General features: G+C 41.5%; 2 protein-coding genes across 4 annotated transcripts in view; both read left to right on the plus strand.

Annotated features, from left to right (window-relative positions):
* Window positions 1-6742, plus strand: part of nt5dc1 (5'-nucleotidase domain containing 1) — a 59843-nt gene extending 53101 nt beyond the window's left edge. Inside the window, exons 10-12 of the mRNA XM_062411524.1 lie at window positions 1057-1230; window positions 2465-2627; window positions 5014-6742. Of these exons, the coding sequence (XP_062267508.1) occupies window positions 1057-1230; window positions 2465-2627; window positions 5014-5126 (450 nt within the window). The 3' untranslated portion in view covers window positions 5127-6742. The remainder of the gene's footprint in view (window positions 1-1056; window positions 1231-2464; window positions 2628-5013) is intronic.
* Window positions 6743-8283: 1541 nt separating this feature from the next.
* The window catches only part of dse (dermatan sulfate epimerase), a 44948-nt gene continuing 31504 nt past the window's right edge, over window positions 8284-21727 (plus strand). The window contains exons 1-3 of one of the 3 annotated variants that reach the window (XM_062410848.1): window positions 8284-8431; window positions 10649-11120; window positions 18488-18741. In XM_062410848.1, the coding sequence (XP_062266832.1) occupies window positions 10690-11120; window positions 18488-18741 (685 nt within the window). In that variant the 5' untranslated portion in view covers window positions 8284-8431; window positions 10649-10689. Of the gene's footprint in view, window positions 8432-10648; window positions 11121-18487; window positions 18742-18905; window positions 19059-21727 lie in introns of those variants that run through there. The other 2 variants (XM_062410849.1, XM_062410850.1) reach the window with 2 other exon arrangements.

A 21727-nucleotide genomic window follows, 5' to 3' on the forward strand; every position in this document is an offset into this window, starting at 1 on the left:
GTCTTACACACATTGAAAGACTGTAACGATCGGTTTGCTGTAATCCTTCCGCCCCCCGCAGAAGCTGTGGAGAGATGTCTTTATAGTGCAGCCTCACTGTAAAAGAGGAGGGGGGTGCAAAGTACTGTGTTAATCCAAGGCTAATCTCAGGCTAAATCTATGGAATCCACCAAGTTACACTTTACAGTCGCTTTAGAGCAAAATACCATCTTTGTGTTCCCTGGTTGTGTTTCCCTGCTCGGCCACAGTGGACTCATACCATCGTAGTAGATGTGCATGTCCCATTCTGAGTTTCAGCTCATCTTTCTCTGCAGTTGTGGAAATAACTAGGACTGTGAACTTTGTCCACTATTTGTACATTGTAGTTTTTGTGTAACCCTTATTGCAGAGAGCAAGTTTTCATTAGAGTCATAGTCAGAGCCCTGCGTACTCAGGATGCACTTGTTGTAAACAACAGTGTAATAGTAGTTACAGCAATGATGCATCAATAGGCAACTCATTATTTGACCATATAAATGTGATAATTCTCAGCCTGAATACTGCATTTCAGTTTTCTTTATTGTTCTTCTTCAGTTGAAGTCGTTGGTGTGAAAAGCCAGTAAAAAGTAAACATGAAGTGGCCTCTGGTCTTTCACTTCAATGTTCGGATTGTCAGCAGACATCTCTGTTTTTTCTCCAGCCATCTCCACTCCTCTCACTCCATTTCCTTTCTTAGTTGGAGGAATAGAAAGAAATAGATTGTGGAAATGGGATTCAGAGCTTCACACACTTTTGCGTTTGGAATGCATCTAAGTGAAACCTGCCTCAACTTGCTCTTCTTTGCAGACGTGGGGGGACAAAGAAGAAGTGATGGTCAGCGGGGTTGTAATGAGCTTTGCAGTCTCATCGTGTCTGGTTCACCCTTGGGGGGGGGCCATAAGTCTTATGCCAGCTTTACTGATTTTACCGGCTGCTGCTGAGAGAAGAACACTGTGCAATCTTACAACATCGTTTGAAGATTTGTGTTGCAGTCACTAATCAAGCTGTCCTCTCTGTCATCTTTTCTTTGTCCTGCAGGTAGTTTATTTTGGAGATAGCATGCGATCAGACATGTTTCCCGCCAGCAGCTTCGGGAAGTGGGAAACGGTGATGATAGTGGAGGAAATGGAGGGGGAGGGTATCCCGAAGAGCGACGCAGCCATATCTAATGAGGCCCAAGTGGAGCAGCTGGAGAAAGAGGGAAAGTTTGAGGTAAGTTCACTGAAGCAGCTGTTTCTGTTTAGCAGCCCGCTCCCCACTTACCGAAACACCCTCCCCCACCTCTGTGTATGTATATATTAGCTCCCTGAAAGTATTATGAGCATATTTTGACGGTCAGGTGTGGAGAGATGGAGAGACATGTAATATCAAGCATGTTGACACGTGTCTCTGTCAAAGATGTGATGGAAGGTGCAAAAAGGACACATTAGAGTTTGAGTGTTGGTTTGACACATCTGTTCCAGGTGCTGTGAAGCACTAGTGCATAGAGCACATGCGGAGAAATATATGAAAATATGTTAAATATGCTTAATGTCCTAAAGTGATGCCACTTGAGTCTGCATCAGCTGGGACTGAGGAGTTTGAAAATTGAAATAAATCTGGGGATGTTGAGTTTGGAAGAAATTATTTTAACAGACCTCTGAAGTTCAATCCTCATCTCCACTTGCGAATATAGACAACAGGCTACATTAGCTGTACATGTGCAGGGACCATTGTAAAGCTGCCTGTTTGGAATGGGCTGTTTGATTGGCCAGTGGTGATGCTCAGGAGCATCTTCAGAATTGATCCTTGTCATTCCATCTTTTTTGCCATGGTTTTTTGTGAAGCACTTTGTAACCGTGATTAGCTAAGTGCTCTACAAATACAGTTATTATTATTATCATTATTATTATTCCTGAGTCCTCCTCAAACAGACCTACAATATACTGTAAAAAAAGATATTTTATGTTGTGTGCAGAGCTTTTTATAAACAGTCTATAAATGATACAGAGTTATTTTAGAAAACTGTTCATCCTACCTGGTTTATCTGCAATCAAGATTTTCGAGCCAGTGTATTTCATAATTATGCATAATTTCCTGATGATTTAGCTTATATTCTGCAAAGCACAAATTTCTCTGTAAGCTATGTGTCATATCACATCCTACTATTCACATCCTGTTGTCACGATTGCAACTCTATCTGGCTACAAACCGCATTGAAGTGGTATGACTGATTATGAATAAGCGAGTGGGGGATTTCTCAGGAATAATGATTCACTTCAGTTCTGGGAGAGAAAAAACATCTTCAAAGCTGCGTGGGTTAAAGCAACTTTAAAGTCTCCCTATATTCCCTGTGCTCAGGGTATAATTCCTACTTCCTTTTATCAGGTCTGCACTTGCCTGAAAATGAATGTGAACTCACAGTTAAATAGTTTGGTTCTTGTTCCAATTGTCTCAACGGGAGCAGGGCATGAAGTCACCCTCTGCCATGTCCAACCAGTGGGGCTCATACTTTGTCGACGTACAAAGAAGTGGAGGAGGGGACGAGGAGAGCCAGAAACTGACCTGGTGCGGCCACTGCATTCACAAATACAGCACCATGGCCATCCCTAGTGTGGAGCACATAGCAGGTATGTGGAAGGAGAAAAATGCAAATAGATGTTCGGAGACTGGGATTAAATACCCGCCAAAAAAGGAAGATCAAAATAATGATTTAAAGCAAAGTCAAGCAAAAAGTAGCAGTCGAACATAAAAACAGAGAGAACACACTTATATTCAGAAACAGAACTAAAACAATCAAGGTAGTAAAAAATGACAAGGTGAAAAGTATATGTACAATAATAGGGAGCTTAATTCAGTGTAAAATACTGTATGTGATGAAGGGATCTGAGAAGTGATTTAAAAGAAGACAGCAATTCAGCTAAGTGGATCCTCTTAGGCAGTGGTTCAGGGCCCTGAGGGGACCATGGTTGAGGAATGGTCTTCATTTAAAGAACGTAAAACAGATCTCAGGAATAGGCTGCGAGGACAGCACTCAAGAAATCGATAAAGGGCCTCCTGTGGCAAAATGTTCAGCTCAGGATACCACCTCGAATGTTTTCTCCAAGCCGAGGAAGATTAAGTGCAGCAGTCTTGGTCACTGTTCATGATGTGCCGTTTATAAGTTGCACAGCTTATTTTTATGCAATGAAAATCTGGAGTTTTTGGCTTGCTACCCTTACGTATCTGAGCGCCTCTCATTTTACTGCTCTATGCACTTAGCGATTTAGCTTTTTGTGGGGAGGGGGGAGCATCACCAGGTCTTTAAAAAGTTTCAAATTTGTATGGACTGTACAGTTGTGCTGTGTAGCTATGTGTCCGATCATCAAACAAAGGAAGCAGCACATTTCAAATCTAAAGATAATAGGGAATCCTATCTCTTAGTGCTAGTTACTTGTTTGATGCAGTCAGAAGGCTGTCCAAGACTTTTTAAATGATCTGTTGTTGTAAAGATGTGATGACATGAAAGCTGTGTGTAGCGTCACACATACACTGTGTTTCCAACCTGATCAAATAGAACTAGTTGCAGTCATATTTTGCACTACAAGTGCAAGATCAAAATCCTACATAAGCGCATACCTTTGTAGTAATATTCTGATGATTTATAGGAAGATCGTCTGTTTTAACAGGGTTTATCCATTCAGTTTTTAAAAAGAGCAAGGCACTCCTGTATTGAACACAGTATTTTAACTTCAGTGGAATTTACAGGAAGGCAAAGCTGTGTGATGCATAAAAATGAAATTATATGATATGTGAAACACACAACTTTCTCTTCACCAGATAAACAGAGAACTAGTTTTCTCTACATGTACAGCAGAGGAGGGCTGTATGAAATGAGCTTCTGTAAGGTTTCATTAGCAGTTTTCAGACATGTCCTGTAGAGGATCTCCGGAGAATTGGGTCCGGACTTTCTCCGCAGTTTGCCTTTCACACATGCAGTGGGAGATTCTCTGCTCAGATGCGTTCACAACAACAACTCCTCAAGAGAGTTTAAGCAGACAGAGGCAGGATGATCTTATCAGCACCCACTATCTTGACATATTAGTGCCAAGTTCATGTCCGACAGCAGCAATTGAGAAAGACATTGAAGAAATGAATGGCATTTATCCATAAACAGGTAAACAATTCTGGTTCAGATAGATGCCAAGTTTCTATGTAGTAGAGATAAATATAGTAGCATAGACTTTATGACATACTGTCCAAAAAGTCTTCAACAAGGCCCCAATAAATTGTTTGTCAGCATTTTCCTTTAAAAACACACATATGGTAAAGAGAACATGCAAGATAATCTGATCCATTACATTAAAAACAGGGAAAAACAATGAGGTTACAATTTTAGTGTTTAAAAATCCATTCCCACATCAAACATTCTCTCCATTTTTCTGTTTCAACACGTAGAAACACTCACTCGAGTCAAAACAACCACTGAACCAGACACAGATGTGGAGTTAGACTGAGCTGCAGCCACCTCTGCTGCAGAGCAGCATGTGGGAAAATGGTGCCAGTCTCCCAGATAATGAGGAGCTTAGGGCTGTTTTCACACTGGGGTCATTTGTTGTGTCTGAAGTTGGATGAAGCTGACCCACTTTCACAGAACCTTGTAGCTCTGCTTTCACCTGTGTCTACTGTTGTTGCCATTTGTTTTCAGCAGTTTCCAGGAAGTTTCATTTCAGATTCCTTCTGTACCTTTTTTTTTCCTTTTTTTTTTCACGGGGTGTTTGGGAGGATTAGCCCCGGCTCCCCCACAGTGACTGTGTTGCATCTTTTTCTGAAATGAACCATCGGTGTATAGCAGACTTTTCTCTGTGGAGGTAAAAGATCAGACCATGGTAATTCTCTGGACCAGCTGTTTAGAACAAAGCGTGCTTTTCCACTGACTAATAAATCATTGCTTCTGAGAAGAATACTGTGCAGGCGGCTTGTACACGTACTCCTCAACTTGCAGTTGACTTTCTTGTTTGATATTGCTCTTTCTAGATCTCCCTCTGGATTACAAGTTCCCCAGGTTTTCTCCTGACAAGCCCTGGACCACCGGCTACTACCCCAGGCCCCCCGATTCCTTGCTGAACATGTGCGAGAGTCTGTCATAAAAAAAGGAAAAGGTTTTAAAAAAGAAAAAAGTCCTCCCTTACCCCTTTGCCTCAGGAGAGGAATGTGCCTCCATATTTGCCTGTAGTTCCCCACTTGACCCCCATCGCCATCTGTGGAGCACAGGAAGCATACACTCCTAACCCATTCAGAGAAACCATGTGAATGTAAGCCACAGTATCTCTGTAATAACGCCTGAACGTTGTTTTGTGGTTTAGTGTTCCGTGTAAGTGGAAATATGACAAAATAAGTGTGCGTGTGTGTCTGCATACAGTAATAATAAGAGATGTAGTGTTTTTTATTGTTTTGTGTGTGAACCCCCTGTTCTTTTCTATAGCTGAATGTTTTAAAAATCTAAATTTTTGAAACTTTTCCGAAAAGAAGAGAACACTTTCACACCTTTTTCCCCCCTGAAGTAAATACCTCATGAATTTTATCAACTCTAAGCAGATCCCAGATGGTGACAGTGTTTGTCCCTGGAAATCCTTTGGAAACATTGTGGCAGTATTTCTGTATAACACTCTCATTGTGAAGTCTTTTTTTTTTTTTAAATAGTTTCATTTGCATTTTAGCAACCTTAAAATGAGGTGTAAGGTTTAATGTTCCCCCGGTGTTCGTTTTGTGGAAGGTGTTAATCTTTAGGTCATTGTTGCTAAAGAACTGGCACAATGTTGTGCTTTGTGTTGGCTGTTTCAAAAAACACAACCCTAGGGAACAATAATAATAATAACAATGGATGATAAAGACTATGTTAGATGTTCTCTGTATTATTTTTGGTGCAGCGGTGACATGTGCTCTGTGAGTCATAAAGATTGTGGACTACTTGTGCTTCATTTATATGCAGTACCAGACTGAGATATATTTTAACCGACACCTGAATGGTTTCTTTTGTCGGTGTGCATAGACAAGTTGTGCCATAATATTTAAGGAACATTTTCAGTTGGGACAAATCTGTGCTTGTTTGTTTCAAAGAAGATTGATACTGGATATATCTGTAAACACATGGGATTCCAGATCTAGTCCCACCAGGTCCAAATTATATTCAGCCGCCCTACTAAATCACAAATAAGCTAATTCGAAACTCTTAAATAACAATTGCTATTTTGTTTCTTCAAGTTTTCCATTCATAAGATTAGACATGTAACCAAAACTGGTATACAGCACCTGAGCAGTTGTTGGCTTGCTGCTAGCTGGTCAGTTTTGGTGCTCAGATGAACTAAACATGTCCATGCTGAGCACACAAAGATGAAACTGGTATCAGTCTTCCCAAATGGCTCTGATTTAATCAATAAACAAACAAGATGGGTTCCCACATGTGGAAGTGTTCCTTGTAGATGACCATCATCTCACAATGTAGAGAGAGAGAATATTTTGACAATGGGCAGCACAATTGTGAGATTGGTCATCAGAAGTGGATTATTACTTGTGCTGTGTTTAATGCATACAGCTGTAGTGATTGTACTCTTCTTTTCTCATCTGACCTGGATGTTTGACATGCACATTTGCCTTATGTTGGGTTACTTTGTGGTCTTAAGTTTTGAAAACACAGGGAAAGTTGAATTCTGTGTTCACGTGTTGAAGTACTGTCAATTAAATAAAATGTGATACAATTTTTCTTAAATAAGATTCTGTGAGTTATTTGTGAAGACGTGAAACTGTCTGTGCACAGCAGTTGAACAGGTTTAACGGGAACACATGAAACATGAGCCGGTTACTCCCCTTCAGTTTGAAAACAAAATTACAATTGCATTTTGGTAACAGTGGGAATGTGTACGTTTTATTTCTGTTTTCCACATAGTCTCTAAAGGAGATTTATAATACATGCTAGACTTGATTACTCTATTTCATTAATGCCTCTTCTGTGTCAAAGGCTAAAAAACAGTAGCTATACAAACAGTGAGGACAGGCAGATTAAAAAAGCTATGATGCCTTAATTTATGCTTCTTCAGAGCATCTTAATCATGCGAAGTTTCCCTTTGTGCTGGTACCTTTAGCCCCTGGCAGGTCTAACCAAGCCGTGCATGTCCACAGGGGTAGAGGTCAGACCAAAATCTGCACCTGGTCCTCATGGTTGGGGGTTGGTCCAAAACTTTGCCCTGTAAAAGTAACATCATGTTACGGAAACAACAAGGACCGCCACTACACCAGACGCTGCAGTGGACTTGAACCTACTAACTGGCAGCATGACTACCTCTGATGAAAGACTCCAGCAGAAAGCCCAAGGTGTGGAGGGTAGGCTGCTGTGGCCAAAAACAGCGAACTGTGAAGCTTATACCATGATGTCGTAAAGCCTCTTCCCAATCCATTTTCAGATTGTAATGGAGTAGAAACTTAAGATATTTGATAATGTATGTAGTGGAGTAAAAGTAAAACCATGAAAGAGTTCTTAAGTACAAAAACAAAGTAATTGTACTATGTTATTCCCCACCTACATGACCTGTAACATATCTAGTGTAATATTTGATGGTAGGGGGAGGTCATTGAGCAGTGGGCTAAGTGAGACTAGTTTGGGGACAGTTAACTAACAGTGTGTCAAAATACTCTGGTGTGGCTCCTGTGTGTGAATATGTGTGTGTGTGTTTGTGTGTCACTGAACTTGGTGGGAATATAGATGCTCTTGCCTTTAGAAACAACCTTAAGGTTACGAACATAGAAAACCAATCGTTAATGTTCACCTGGCCGAGAATGACATTGTATAGTGTAGTTTTACACACAATAAGATTAGATGTACAATCTACATTTTTACGTTTGAAGAATCGGTCACCATTTACTAATGTATTGGATTTGGCTGCAACACTTTTTACAACTGAGACTCCAAAAGTGTTTTGTGGAGTAGGTAATGATGATTTTTTGGTGAACTATCCCTTTAATATAACAGTTATATAGCCTGGATGGGGTATATACAGCATAAGTGTTCCCCTCTCTGGGTATAGAAAACATTTGCTCTGAACCAGTACATGCATTTTTCTGATAGTAATTACAACCATATTTTTGTCAACAGCTTTAATTCCCATTATTTTGAGTGTGTGTGAATTCAGGTCTCCTTTAAGCCTCTCTCCCCCTAATGCAGCCCCTCCTCAATCTCAGACATGACGCTTCCTCCCTCCCCCTCACACACACACATACACACTTTACTTTCTTTGACTTCTCTCCTTGATCACACTCTCTCTCGCTCTCTTCTTTTTTTTCTCTCTCTCTCTCTCTCTCTCTCTCTCTCTCTCTCTCTCTCTCTCTCTCTCTCACTCTCTCTCTCGCCGTGAAGAGAAGCAATGAGCGCCGTGCGGACGGGAATACGGATCAGTGACAGGTAACGTGAACGTCTCCTCACTTCGCTGCTCTTTGCGTGGTCCCATCGGTACTAGGAGACTTGTGTTCGCAGATTGAGATAATCTATCAATACAATCGATCCACTGGTCGGCTCTAATGGAGGCTTGCGGGTTGAAGCTCATCGTGTGGTGGAGAGTGATACGTGAGGGGGAAACAGCTGCACACATTCTTCAGGAAAGTGAAGGAGAAGTTGTCTCTAACTATTGACGATAGGAGGGGTAATAACAAAGTGTGGTGGAGAAAGCTCTGCTGCTGAGTGACATGTCCGAGTCAGACATTATTTGTATTATATAACTGTCAATGTGAGAACATCTCTCTCTCTGTACCTACAGGAAGTTAGACATGGAAACAGTTGAGGCCCAGAGGAAGGTGCACATCTGGCTCTAAATCTGCTCTGTCTTTAGCTTATTGTTTTTACACTGATAGCACAACTCTACTGTATTTATTTTACATCGATAAGCCATAAGGAACTGGAGAAACAAAGCTTTTCATGTCAAATTAAAAGTACAGAATTAGAGCCCTTATAGTTTTGACACAGCTCTGTGATTCTGTTAATGAGTAACAGACAAACTGAGGTCATGTCTTGTTTATTTATTTTTTTTGGAATATATTAACAACATGTTATTCAGTTTAAGAATATTTATTAAGTTTTCACACTATGCTACGACCACTTTTCAGGCCACCCAAACTATATCAGTAAAAAGTAAGGACTTTGGTATTGGTGGTGGTGTAAACACATGATACCTTACTCTGGGCTTTCTAAACAGCTGCTTTATTTTCAGCAAAAAAATCAGGAAATGTAGAACAATGTTTAAGAATGTGAGTAAACATTACTTGATACAGCCCTTGTCTATATTCTGTGCTACTCATATTGTGAGTATGTATTCAGAATGTGCCTCAGTATTTCTCTGCACCATCCACAGGACTGTGTATAAACTTCTTAAATGTTTATTTTGAGAAATATGATTTTAGAGCAGCAACCAGAATTAATAATAATTATTGTTTTTCCATACTATGTTTATTGTTTTTCATAGAATTAATTGTCGCAATAAATATAAAAATACCATCAAAATGCCCCAATTGCAGGGTGAAATTATAGATATTAAATTTACGATTTCATCAAACAGAGAGAGGCTGTAACCCACCCCATTTTTGGCAGTTTTGCTTCAGAAATTATAAATACTTTTTTACTTCGAATTACCTGTTAGATGACTAATCAATAAACTGATTCATCAATATCCATTGAATTTGATAAACTATCTTACAGTTGGATTTAAATTTCCAACTGTTAAGTTTGTCTAATTATAATAGGACCTTGGCTCATGACACAGTGACAGCTTCCCTGTGATAATTTAGTCCAAAGTTGTGTTGACGGTTTCAACATGGCGATGAGCTGACCGGGCACCCTCACGTTCACCGCAGAGGAATGTGACGCCTCCTAAGGTCAAATCTCAGAATTAATAACAGTGGAAGAACCATTTTCAGCTTCCCCTTGTTCATCAAACGCAACACAAACTCCACGCACACGTCGGACAGCAAACGCCTATTAGAACGTGCCCCTGTCTAGACGGCGTTAAAATGACTACCAAATGGTTTTCCACCAGGCCTTTTCCAATGGCTCCACTAAGGTCATGGAATTTACCATCATGTTCAGAGCAGAGACGCTGGGACAGCCCTTGTCTTTCTGTGAAGCACAGCTCTCTGGTTTGGAGACGCTCAACAGACCAATGTTAGACTAATGTTACTGCAGTAATGGGACATTTATGACCTCCGGGTCTGCTCGTCTGGACATCTGGGTGTGCATGGCTGGACTTGTCTCACAACAGCTACTCAGAAACAAATCCTGGGAGGTGACTATAAGGTAACAGTGTGCAGAGGTGTAACAAGCTCCAGATCTGCAACGTGCTTGTGGCTATTGGCAGGAGGTTATCACTGAATTCCTAGAAATGATAAAGAGTTTTGAGGAAACCTAAACGTGTGTATGTTTTGTCAACAAAAGGTCCTACTTTATCTGAAAGACCTGTTATTAATATTTAACTGTTGTGCTTTATCAGTATGGAAAGCCTGCATCATCAGGACTACAGCTGTATCTAATTATTCCAGGAATGCCGGCTTTGTAAAAAAAAAAAAAAAATGGCGTGCAGAATATGTGCTGGCTTTCTCAAAATCCTTCTCTTCCCTCTATGCTCCCTCTCAGCTGAGCTCCTTTGGCAATGCCACAGTCTCCCCTCTGATGAGATGATGAGAACTTACACCCGCGGGGCCCCCACAGTCTTCTTCCTAAGTCTTCTGTGGCCCCTGCTTGTCCCGACGGTGGTGGCTACGACGGAAGGGGACCCCAGCCGAGGAATCCCCTTCATGGGAGGCAACTACGATGGACATCCCATGCTGTACTTCAACCGGGGGAATGTGGAGGAGCTGCAGTACGCGGCTGCGGGGACTCATCGGAACATGGCGAGGAGGATTCGTGAAGCTGGGGAAACGATGCTGGAGCACCCGGAGGAGTACCTTCCACCCTGGAGCCCCGCGGAGTTCAGCGCCCGCTGGAACGAGGTGTACGGGAACAATCTGGGTGTGCTGTCCATGTTCTGCCTGCTGTACCCCCACAGGGCCGGGGCCCTCGACCTGGCCAAGGACTACATGGAGAGGATGGCGGCTCAGCCTAGTTGGTAGATTTACTCTCTTTTATTATCTCATCTATTTCAGAGCTCCAAAGTGCACCACTCCTAACATTTAGCTGATCTGTATGTGTATTTGATCGATTGAGCTTCCCGCATCGCTTATCCTCTCCGATGTTTACACTCATACACACACACACACACACGCCCCCACTCACACACTGACACCACACCGACACACGGACAGTGAAGCAGAGAGTTAACAGAGAGTGAACAAGTGAAAGGATGGTGGTTGCGCTCACTTTAAACCAAGTTATTAGGACATGCACCGGACTGAAGTTTATTTACACCCACACAATCCTAGATGAAACGCTGTAATAATAACCTTATACAATAGTAACCTAAGATCTCATCTAAATCATAATGATCCGCTTACTGAGCTGGTGACATATACTCTGTGCCAAATACTTGTTCAAGAGCCATTTTTGTTAACAGAGCCAGAGAGTCCATGGTTGTCGGCTTTTTGTGTTAACTTCTACAAAAGCAATTTGAACCAGCCTCCTGTTTCTTTTCCCAGAGCAAAAAAATGAAATTCTAGTCAGTAGAGTTTACAGATGCGACCTGATATCTCTTTGCACCCACATGTGTGCATCACAAAGGTTTTGATGCTAAGACCTCCCCCCACAGGGTTTTCTACCATGTCCAATTCCCAGTGTTCTTGTTTGATAGATGCATTTTACTCTCAAGATTCTGTGGCAGGGTAAATATGTTTAGCAGCTGTCTGCGAAACCTGCACCCCCTGATGAAGGGAAATGAAATGTTCAGATGTGAGCTGAACAACAGACAGGGATTGAATCCATTTTGCTTTGACTGTTACTTATGTCCGCCGAGGATCCTGCAGCACGCTTAAAATCAGTCTTGTTGAAATATCTTGACATGTCTGTGATTTGACTGGATCTTATGGGGAAAGATTACATTAAATGTGTTAAATATATATATTATTTTATTCTGTCAATTTCTTTAAGGTAAATTTATGTGATTTGATTTTTATAAAATCTTTTTAATTAACTTTACAACATAGAAGAAAACAATAATTCTTTCCTAAATTAGCTTAAATTGACAGAGTAAAAGTGAAAATATTTCTTCACAGAGTGACAATGAATCATTAAACTAAAAATCAAATGCCATCAAATAGTACTGCATGGGACCCTTGGCAGTTCCCGGCAGCAGCCAGACACTGCTTTGTCACATTGATGTTTAGAAAGGAAAATATTTCAGAACCATTTGCAATAAAAACAGACTCAAGCATTATTTCTACCACGAGAAGTCAACAAGTCATCAGACTTGATCCCTTCAGCCAATGTCTGGCCTTTTCGCAGTGGGCCATGTCTTAACTCACTGTTAGCATCAGCCGTCAACAGATATTCTGAATACCCCGAACAATCTGATTAAGCTCATTGAACACTAGTTTTGTCTGGCAGGTGCAAAATGGCTGCGACGTGGATTAGAGCCGTTCAACTTCTCCACAGCTTTAAAAGAGGGAAGGTCTCAGAAATTATGCTTAGCGAATATTTGCATCCGGTGTTGGTGTCCATGGTAACCTCCGACAGATCATTTACATACATTCACATTCAACATAAAGAGAATTTGCACTCAGCTGCTACTCACGGTGACCCCACTCTCTCAGTAATACTTTCATTCACGATTTTGGAAATATGTACAAAAGTAGAGGGTCCCGTCATGTCGAGACAAAATTCATCCAATCACAAAAATATACCAAACAGCAACATTATTAAAGTAGAGCTGCGTTTATCAAGTGTTTTTTGGCCCAATCCTGATCAAAGCCCTGAAAACTTTGTAGATACAGACTCTGATCCTCATTTGATACTGATGCTTTACCTAAATATTGATTAAATAGCATGTCAGCTGTTACAAGTGAACTACACTCAGAATCCTGCTAAATCGGGCCAAATAGTGACATGACAAAGCTAAAGGTGACTGACAGGCTTCCTGTCAGCGAGGTTACCACAATAACAATGTTATTATAGTTCTGATATCCTGAAACAAAGGAAGGTCTCTACACGAATCGCTCGCCCTGCTGCTGTTGTTGGTAATTTTACTGATTACTGACTACATACAAACTTTTTTTGCATCTTTGTTCTTAGGTTAGAGGGTTAAGGATTTGAATGGCTGGTATGTTGATTTCCATTTATATCATCCTTTCACATCCCAAGTCTTTTACATATGAGCCCAAATGCTGTTATTATGTTTCAACATATTCACACATTGGAAACAACAAGTGATCTATACATTTAAATTCATCCTCTAAGTTGATCAGCAGAAACTATAGATACAGAATGAATCCTAAAGGGGGAGAATGTGAATGTCTCATCAAATACCTTCATATTCACTTATTGCATAATTTCTTCGGGGAAATATCCTTGTTTTAAAAACATTAAACAGCCCATCTTCCTCTTCTAAATGAAAAGTTGATGCTATAGCTTGTCTTAGGCTGGTGTGGCCATCAGCTTATTCATATCGATACAGTTACACATTACTGAGTCATTTTAGTCAAGTTATCACAAGAATCTTTCTTCATTATTCTTGAATACAAGTTTTTGTTCATAGTCGATGTTATTGGATTTAGTTAGTAAGAATCAGTCAGCCCCCCCCCCCCCCCCCCCTCCTTCATGTGGAGAGCCAGCGACGTAGAGCAGCTTAATCCTTTTCTTTTTGCTGTGTGGCTGCTGTGCTCCCTCCAGCCACTGAACAGAGGGAAGGGGATTTTCCAGGCGGGCTCATTATGTGGTATTATACATTTCTCACAGAATCAGTGTGTGTGCCATAGCGCAGAGAGGAGAACCCACTTAGCATGTCTTTTCACGTCTTGTGAACACACTGAGTTTTCTCCTCGGCCGCACTTTTATTATGGTCACTGAGTCTCTGAGGGCCTCTGCTCAGCCGCTACAGGAATCAGTCAGCTGTGGTCTTCACACCCTTCAATTATGTCTGCAGCAACTCCACTTACCATGTTCCAATGGGCTACTTCTACTTTGTGGTGTAGTGGTGCCTGCACCTTTTTTTTTTACACAGTCTGCAAAATCACATAAGTGAAGTTGTGTGTTGTTCTGCATAATTTGACTGAAATTTTGTTTCCGTTTTTCTATTTGTTATAGTGGTAAACTGTAATTTAAAGAACTTTTGATTTTGGTTGATTGTGGCGCCGCTGAGTGCAGAAGAGGTTGTGTTTCCACCGTCTACTATCTTAAAAACCTGGGTCTGCGGCTCAGCACGTGCATTTGTCTTAGAAAGTACGGTGGCCCTGAGAGCTCAACGAACAGCAACTTAAGAAATCACATGCAAGTTGACAAAACACAAGCAAAGTAAGAAAACATCTTCATTAATTTCACAACACAACACAACACATTACAGAAACGCGCTGCAAATAGACACACGCGCTGCAAATAGACACACGCGCTGCAAATAGATGAACGCGCAGCAAATAGAGGAATGCTCAGCAAATAGAGGCGACAACACAACGGAAGTGTTTCCAGAGGACAGCTAAAAGGGATGGACACCGCTGCCACAGGAGACACTAAACCGTCCTATACACTATACAATTTCGGTTCCGCACAGGGGTTGTCATCCCGCGGCTGTGGAGCCGAACGCGGTTCTTCAGCCCCTCTGCAGTGGCTCCCTGTACAGTGTTTTGCATATGTTTCGCGAACACTGAACTTAACCAATCAGTTTTCATATTTTTAACGTGAACGTAAAGATAAACGTGACTGAACGTCACGTTCATTTTTTAAATCATCATCGTATCAGACCCTCATGAAATACCAGGAGCGGGCGTAGGTGTGTGTGTGTGTGTGTGTGCGTGTGTGTGGCCAGCGCACTGGGGCTCCGACCCCGCCCACTCGCTCGGAGAGACCCACAGTGAGCTCTGAAGATGGTCCGATCTAGAGACATGCCGTCTTCTCCTGTTAAACTGAATAAACAGCGCTAACACGCAAGACCCTGTTTGTGAGGCCATGTATTGTCCATAGTAAGCAGGGGTTTGAAACCTTTACAATCAGAAGAGACATTTTGTCCCCTCTTTCGGGCAAGTGGGCGGGGTCGGTGCCCCGACACCCGAGACCGGTCAGCCCGCTACACCAACGCACACACACACACACACACACACACACACACACACACACACACACACACGCGGGATGACAACCCCTGTGCGGAACCGAAATTGTATGGTGTATTGGACGTTTTAGTGTGTCCTGCGGCAGCGGTGTCCATCCCTTTTAGCTGTCCTCTGGAAACACTTCCGTTGTGTTGTCGCCTCTATTTGCTGAGCATTCGTCTATTTGCAGCGCGTGTGTCTATTTGCAGCGCGTGTGTCTAATTGCAGCGCGTTTCTGTAATGTGTTGTGTTGTGTTGTGAAATTGATGAAGATGTTTTCTTACTTTGCTTGTGTTTTGTCAACTTGCATATGTTTTCTTAAGTTGCTGTTCGTTGAGCTCTCAGGGCCACCGTAAGAAAGAGTGAAAAAAGACACTCAGCTGTTTGTAGGACGCAAGGCAACGAGGGAATAATCTTGCAATTCACAAAATAATTATGAATTATTTCACATAAGACATACCTGTTCGGGAGGAAGAAAGCCAATTCAGGATCAGTTTCGAATCATTTATGATCATGTAATTCTCAAATTGTTTCACCTTTTAGTTCGTACTTTATAACTTGCTTTATTAGGTTTTAATTTTTCTTCTGTCCTTTCTCCTCTTTTTCGCTTTGCTGATCCTGCCACAGCATCAGCCATGAATACATAATGCAATGTCAAAAATAACACTTTCTAAATTCAAATCTATGACACATTGTGAAAGTTTGCAGGCGTATATGTAAACTTTTCCAACCTGACTGCCTTAAATCGATTTAGAGAATAGTGTCTAGAAAAAGCTAACTTTCTAGCTGATTGTCTCCTTTGCTATAGGTCACAGAGAGGCAGCAATATTAAGTGAGGCCTTTTCGTCACCAGTGGAAAATTGCATGAAGAGGAAAAACTCCTTTGTGAATACATGTTGCTGCAGGGTTTATTTGGTGGAATAACTTTTTCACAGTGAGCCGAGCAGTAGTTCAGATGTGAATCATGTGGCGATATGAAGAGCGGCATCTGTCCCAACAGGCTTTCAGGACCATGTTTACGCAGCAGGCCAGCATAGCAGGCGGGCTGCCACAGTGTAGGTAATGGGAAACACTACAGTGACGTCATGCATTGTTCAAAAATAAAAAAAATTAGCTGAAAAATAGTTATGACCATATTTCTCCTGTTAATATTTTGAACAGCAGGTCACTAAACATGTACAAACATGTTTTTTATGAAAAATGGAACATTGGCAGAATTCCATCTATGTTTAGAGACAGAGAAACTATTTTACCTGCTTAACTTGCACTAAATCTGCAGAGCGTCTTCAGACAGTACAGAACTCAGCTGCCAGGCTTTTAACCAGAGGAAACAGGTTGTAAAAAAAAAGAGTTTTAGGTCCAGACGACATTTGATCAATCTTTATTAATGGTTATCTGCATGTGAATACAGATAAATTCAAAAGCAAAGCATGTGTTCTGCTTCTTTTTCTTGCCACAATAACTGTTTACCTGCGGGTAAACCAAAGCCTGCTCAAACATGATTGGTCTCACTATAGAAACAGTAACTTAAGGACCCAAATCGTCTACAGAGTTTGTATATTCACATACACTTATAGAGATTAATATTGCCTCGAGGCAATATATACAATGTGTGCATGGTATGCACCACCCTTGTCATGCTGTCAACTGAAGTTCTTTAGTAGATCGAAATCTTGGATTCTAGGAATCAAGGCACACAACTTCCACATGACAAGCAGACTTGATGAAAGCTGCATGAAGAGCTGGAATCCAGCCCGCAGATAAGTCAGAAAACATTTTTTCCATATAAATCACCAAACCAATCTGCCAACAAGCAAAGGTGTCACCAAAGAAAATACATCTGCAATATATTGACTAACATTTGCAGTATTCTAAAACTCTATAACATTAAGCCATAGAAAAAATGATATAAATATCACTATCACATTAAAAGAAAGAACTGTAAGTTTACAAGGGAAGAAATTTAACCCAATCTTAATCCACACCTGTTCATATCATAGACTGTATATAAAGATGGACGACATGACGGATGCTTGTGTTCATATAAGATATCATGGATTGATTTTTGTACAGAGGAATATTGTCCAGCTTTACATCCAGTACAGTCCAATGAAGATAATTCAAAGCAGAGGTCTCATTACACACATTCTCACATTCTGAAAAACACTGTAGCAAATCTTGTAGCAATCGCCACAATGTTATTGAACACAGACATTTCCGTGCATAACATGTTTACATTAAGTGTCACTTGGCTGATGCTTTTATCCAAAGCGACTTACAATTAGTGCATTGAACATCAATGAGGGGCCATTTTAGGTATTTCAGTATCTTGCCCAAGGACACTTCGGCATGCAGATGGGGAATAGTGAGGATTGAACCACCAACCTTCTTGTTGGAGGACGACCACTCTGCCCCGTAGGCCATACCACCATATAACATATAAAACAGAAAAGTGTGCAGGAATATTCATTACAGTGTTGTTAATGTGTGCAGTGACGGGCAGTTTGCCCTCATGTACGTTGTTTCCATTTCCCTTGAATCTGAACAACGTAGCTGACGTTATTTGAGTCCCAAGAAAATGAATCATTACTTAACTTTGTCAAGCTTGTGAAGATCTCAGCTTCTAATAGCAGATCCTGTAGCAGATACTAATTTAACTGACAGTGTAGCGCGTAAACCACAAGATTGCGTTACATTTTCCATAAACTTGTGATGACAGGAAGAATTCAGTGATCGGCGGCTAGACTGCAGATGAGGTCATGACTGTGTCTCTGTGGGTTTTCCGCTGAATTCTGGCGCATGTGTCAGTGGGAAACACTAAGCGAACACAGCATTTGCTTTTAACACAACATCTGAAGTTCATTTCTCTTCAATTAAATCAAGCAGCAGGATTGGAGAACACCTTTCACCTTTTTTACGACACAAATGCTCCTGACAGTCAGCATTCTCAGATCCTGGTGTGTGAACCAGCACATGCTGCACTTTTCAGGTCTTGTTCTACATCTCTTTATTGCTGCAGCTGTATTTGTGGTGTTAAAGGCAACTTAGCACCTTTAATTTTGCCTTCAACTTGAATAGTTGTGTTTTACAGCTGTGTTTTATTGTAATTAAAAGGCTCTGCACAGGGAAGGGTTTCTTGTTTCATGGTTTTATTTAAAGAGGGAAATGTCACACCTGCTGCACTGTTTTCAAGATCCAAGTGTGTGTCTTGCCTTCAGTCTTGTGTGGTTGTTGTGTGTTGCAGGCTGGTCAAAGATGCCCCCTGGGATGAAGTTCCTTTGGCGCACTCATTGGTTGGGTTCGCCACCGCTTACGACTTCCTGTATGAGTACTTGAACAAGGGCCAACAGGAGCGATTTCTGCAGGTGATCGGCAACGCGTCGCGCTTGATGTATGAGAGGTCCTATGTCCGAGGCTGGGGCTTCCAGTACCTGCACAACCATCAGCCCACCAACTGTGTGGCTCTGCTCACTGGAAGCCTGGTTTACATGACACAAGGTTAGTGGTCCATTTCTTTATGATGTGGCTTCATTCTTGCCCTCGCTGCAGGGTTCCAAACATGTTTTTATTTAGGGATATGCAGGTCTGACACTGATATCAGATCTAATCCATTTCAATCGAAATGCTTGCAGCCTGTCATTGGGTCAGCATCAAGTTCTATTGGTAAGAATGATCCCAGTCCCCTCACAGTGAGGCAAACAGCTATTTAAAGTATATATTTCTTTGTTCAACAGAGATAGTGAAGAGCTGACAGGAAAAAAAGAAGAAAGTAGGGAATAGAAATCCACTTCCAGCAGGGAGCTGATGCTCAAGACGTAAGCACCTGTCCCATCAGTCATACAGCTTTAGTTTAACACTGTTATCAGAAAGCTACTTGGTGTTGGCCAACACGCAAAGCACAGGTATGGGTATGAAGGAGGAAAAAAATCTGATTGCCGCATTGCTGTTGTCTATGTACCTTCACATCGACTGTTTCTATGTTTCTTTTTTCACAAGATTTCCCGTGTGTTGCGTTGTGAATTCACATTATTAGGGCCCGAGCACCGAACGGTGAGAGGCCCTATTGAATCTGTAAGGATTTTTATTATTATTATTATTATTAGGGCCCGAGCACCGAATGGTGAGAGGCCCTATTGAATCTGTAAGGATTTTTATTATTATTAGGGCCCGAGCACCGAATGGTGAGAGGCCCTATTGAATCTGTAAGGATTTTTATTATTATTATTATTATTTCCCTTTGGGGGGCTTTTTCAGGGTCTGGACATGCTCAAAAAGTTATGAAACTTTGCAGGAAATTCAAGGTCTGCGGATATTTTAGTATTATGGAGTAATTGGAATTGGGCGTGGCAAAATGGCTCTACAGCGCCCCCTGGAACCAGCCCCTAGGTTTCCACATAACGGATTTTCATCAAAATCTGGATATAGGTGTATCGTGACCAGTCATGAAAAAAAGTCTCATGGAGCATTATGAAAAACGCAACAGGAAGTCCGCCATTTTGCTTTTAGTGGCCATTTTGGCAATATCCCACATTTTTACTTTTACGTACTTGTCCCAGGGCTTTCATCAGATCAACTTCAAATTCAGATGAGTGTCATCACAACAAGATGGAGATAAAAAATGATTGAGGGATTTTTTTTTTATCACACCGTGTGACCGTGGCATGGCGTTAAAAATTGGTTACACGCCATCAAAACACGGGCATCTGTATCTCGGACATACATGTTCCAATCAAGTCCAAACTAGACATGTAAGACAATAGTCCCCGCCTGATGACATCTATGCATAAATGATGACTTAAAACCGCAGCGCCCCCTGGTGGCAACAGGAAATGTCTTGTTTTTTGCTTGTCTTACACTTGGATGAATTTCTCCTCATCCACTGACCTCAACCATGTCAAACTGTATCAAATGGGTCCCAAGACATTGACAATGAAGACATAAGATTACCGTGACTTTTCGTCAAACGCCATATGAATGGCGTGGCATTAAAGTTCATCAACTCGCCGTGAAACACGAAATTGCTGTAACTTCAGTGTTCATGATTCTATCTCTCTCAAACTACATGTGTGTAACAACAGCCCCCCCCTGAAGATATTCATATGGTTTTAAGAAATGGCCGTGGCAAAAAAACTGACCAGCGCCCCCTATAGGGCAACCCCGGCACTACGATGGCCGACATTTATACAAATCTATCGGGACATGTGTCGTTTCATAACAAACAAAAAAATATCTTGGATAGGTATGCTTGACCAAACAGGGAGGCCGCCATTTTGGATTAAGTGGCCATTTTTTTTCCATATTCCACATTTTTACTTGATGCACTTGTCCCAGGGCTTTCATCAGATTAACTTCAAATTAAGATCAGTGCCATCACAACAAGATGGAGATAAAAAGTGATTAAGAGATTGACCTTTCGTCACACCGTGTGACCGTGGCGTGGCGTCTTGAGTTTGATTAAACGCCATCAAAACACGAGGTTCTGTATCTCGGACATACATTGTCCAATCGAGTCCAAACTAGACATGTAAGACAAGGGTGCCATCCTGATGACATCTACACAGAAATTATGACTTGAAATTACAGCGCCCCCTGGTGGCTACAGGAAGTGACATGTTTTATACTTTGATGAACTGCTCCTAGCTGATTTACAATATACAGCTCAAATCAGATCAGTCAAGTCATTAGATCATGGTCAGAATTGTGACGTTTCCTCAAACCGTGTAAACATTGATGTGCGGCGAAGGATTTTCCTTCGCCAAAGGACACGATGTTATCATAACTCCACTGTGCATTGTCCTATCACTACAAAACTTCTGTCACATGGTCAGAGTCCAAGCCTGAACAGCTCTATGTGTCAATATTTCCTCAGTGTCATAGCGCCACCTACTGATTCGCCAGGAAACAGGAAGTACTTTGTTAATCCACTCTGCATTATCCAACCGGCTCCAAACTACTGACCTATGATCACAATCCTGAATAGAACAGCTCCATATATGAATATTAGTTCAGGGTCATAGCGCCACCTACTGATCAGTGTGAAAATTAAGTTGTGTTAACATTGACCAATTGACACAAAATTTCTCACGCTACATCAGAGCGCCTACTTGAACAGATCTATATGTCTGTGCGTAATAATAGTGATGGCGCCACCTACTGGCAAACCTACTGCCGCAGAGCACAAAACGCATGCAACGTGGAGAAGTGCATGCTCGATCGATGATGTGCGCTTGGTCATCGATCGCTCTCTCCACCGACCGCAACAGGCTTCAACGTGCGGGTGCTCGGGCCCGCAAGTGCTACAACGTAGCCCTAGTTATTAGGGCCCGAGCACCGAAATCGGTGGGAGGCCCTATTGAAATTGAAATGATTATTATTATTATTATTATTATTTTTCTTAGCTTAAATGAATTGGCTTTTTGAGGGCTTTAATGTGCTCAAAAAGTTGTAGGAGTTTGCAGTAAATTCGAAGGCGGCGTAAAATTAC

The sequence above is a fragment of the Platichthys flesus genome, chromosome 18, assembly GCF_949316205.1.
Source record: "Platichthys flesus chromosome 18, fPlaFle2.1, whole genome shotgun sequence".
Lineage (NCBI taxonomy): Eukaryota > Metazoa > Chordata > Actinopteri > Pleuronectiformes > Pleuronectidae > Platichthys > Platichthys flesus.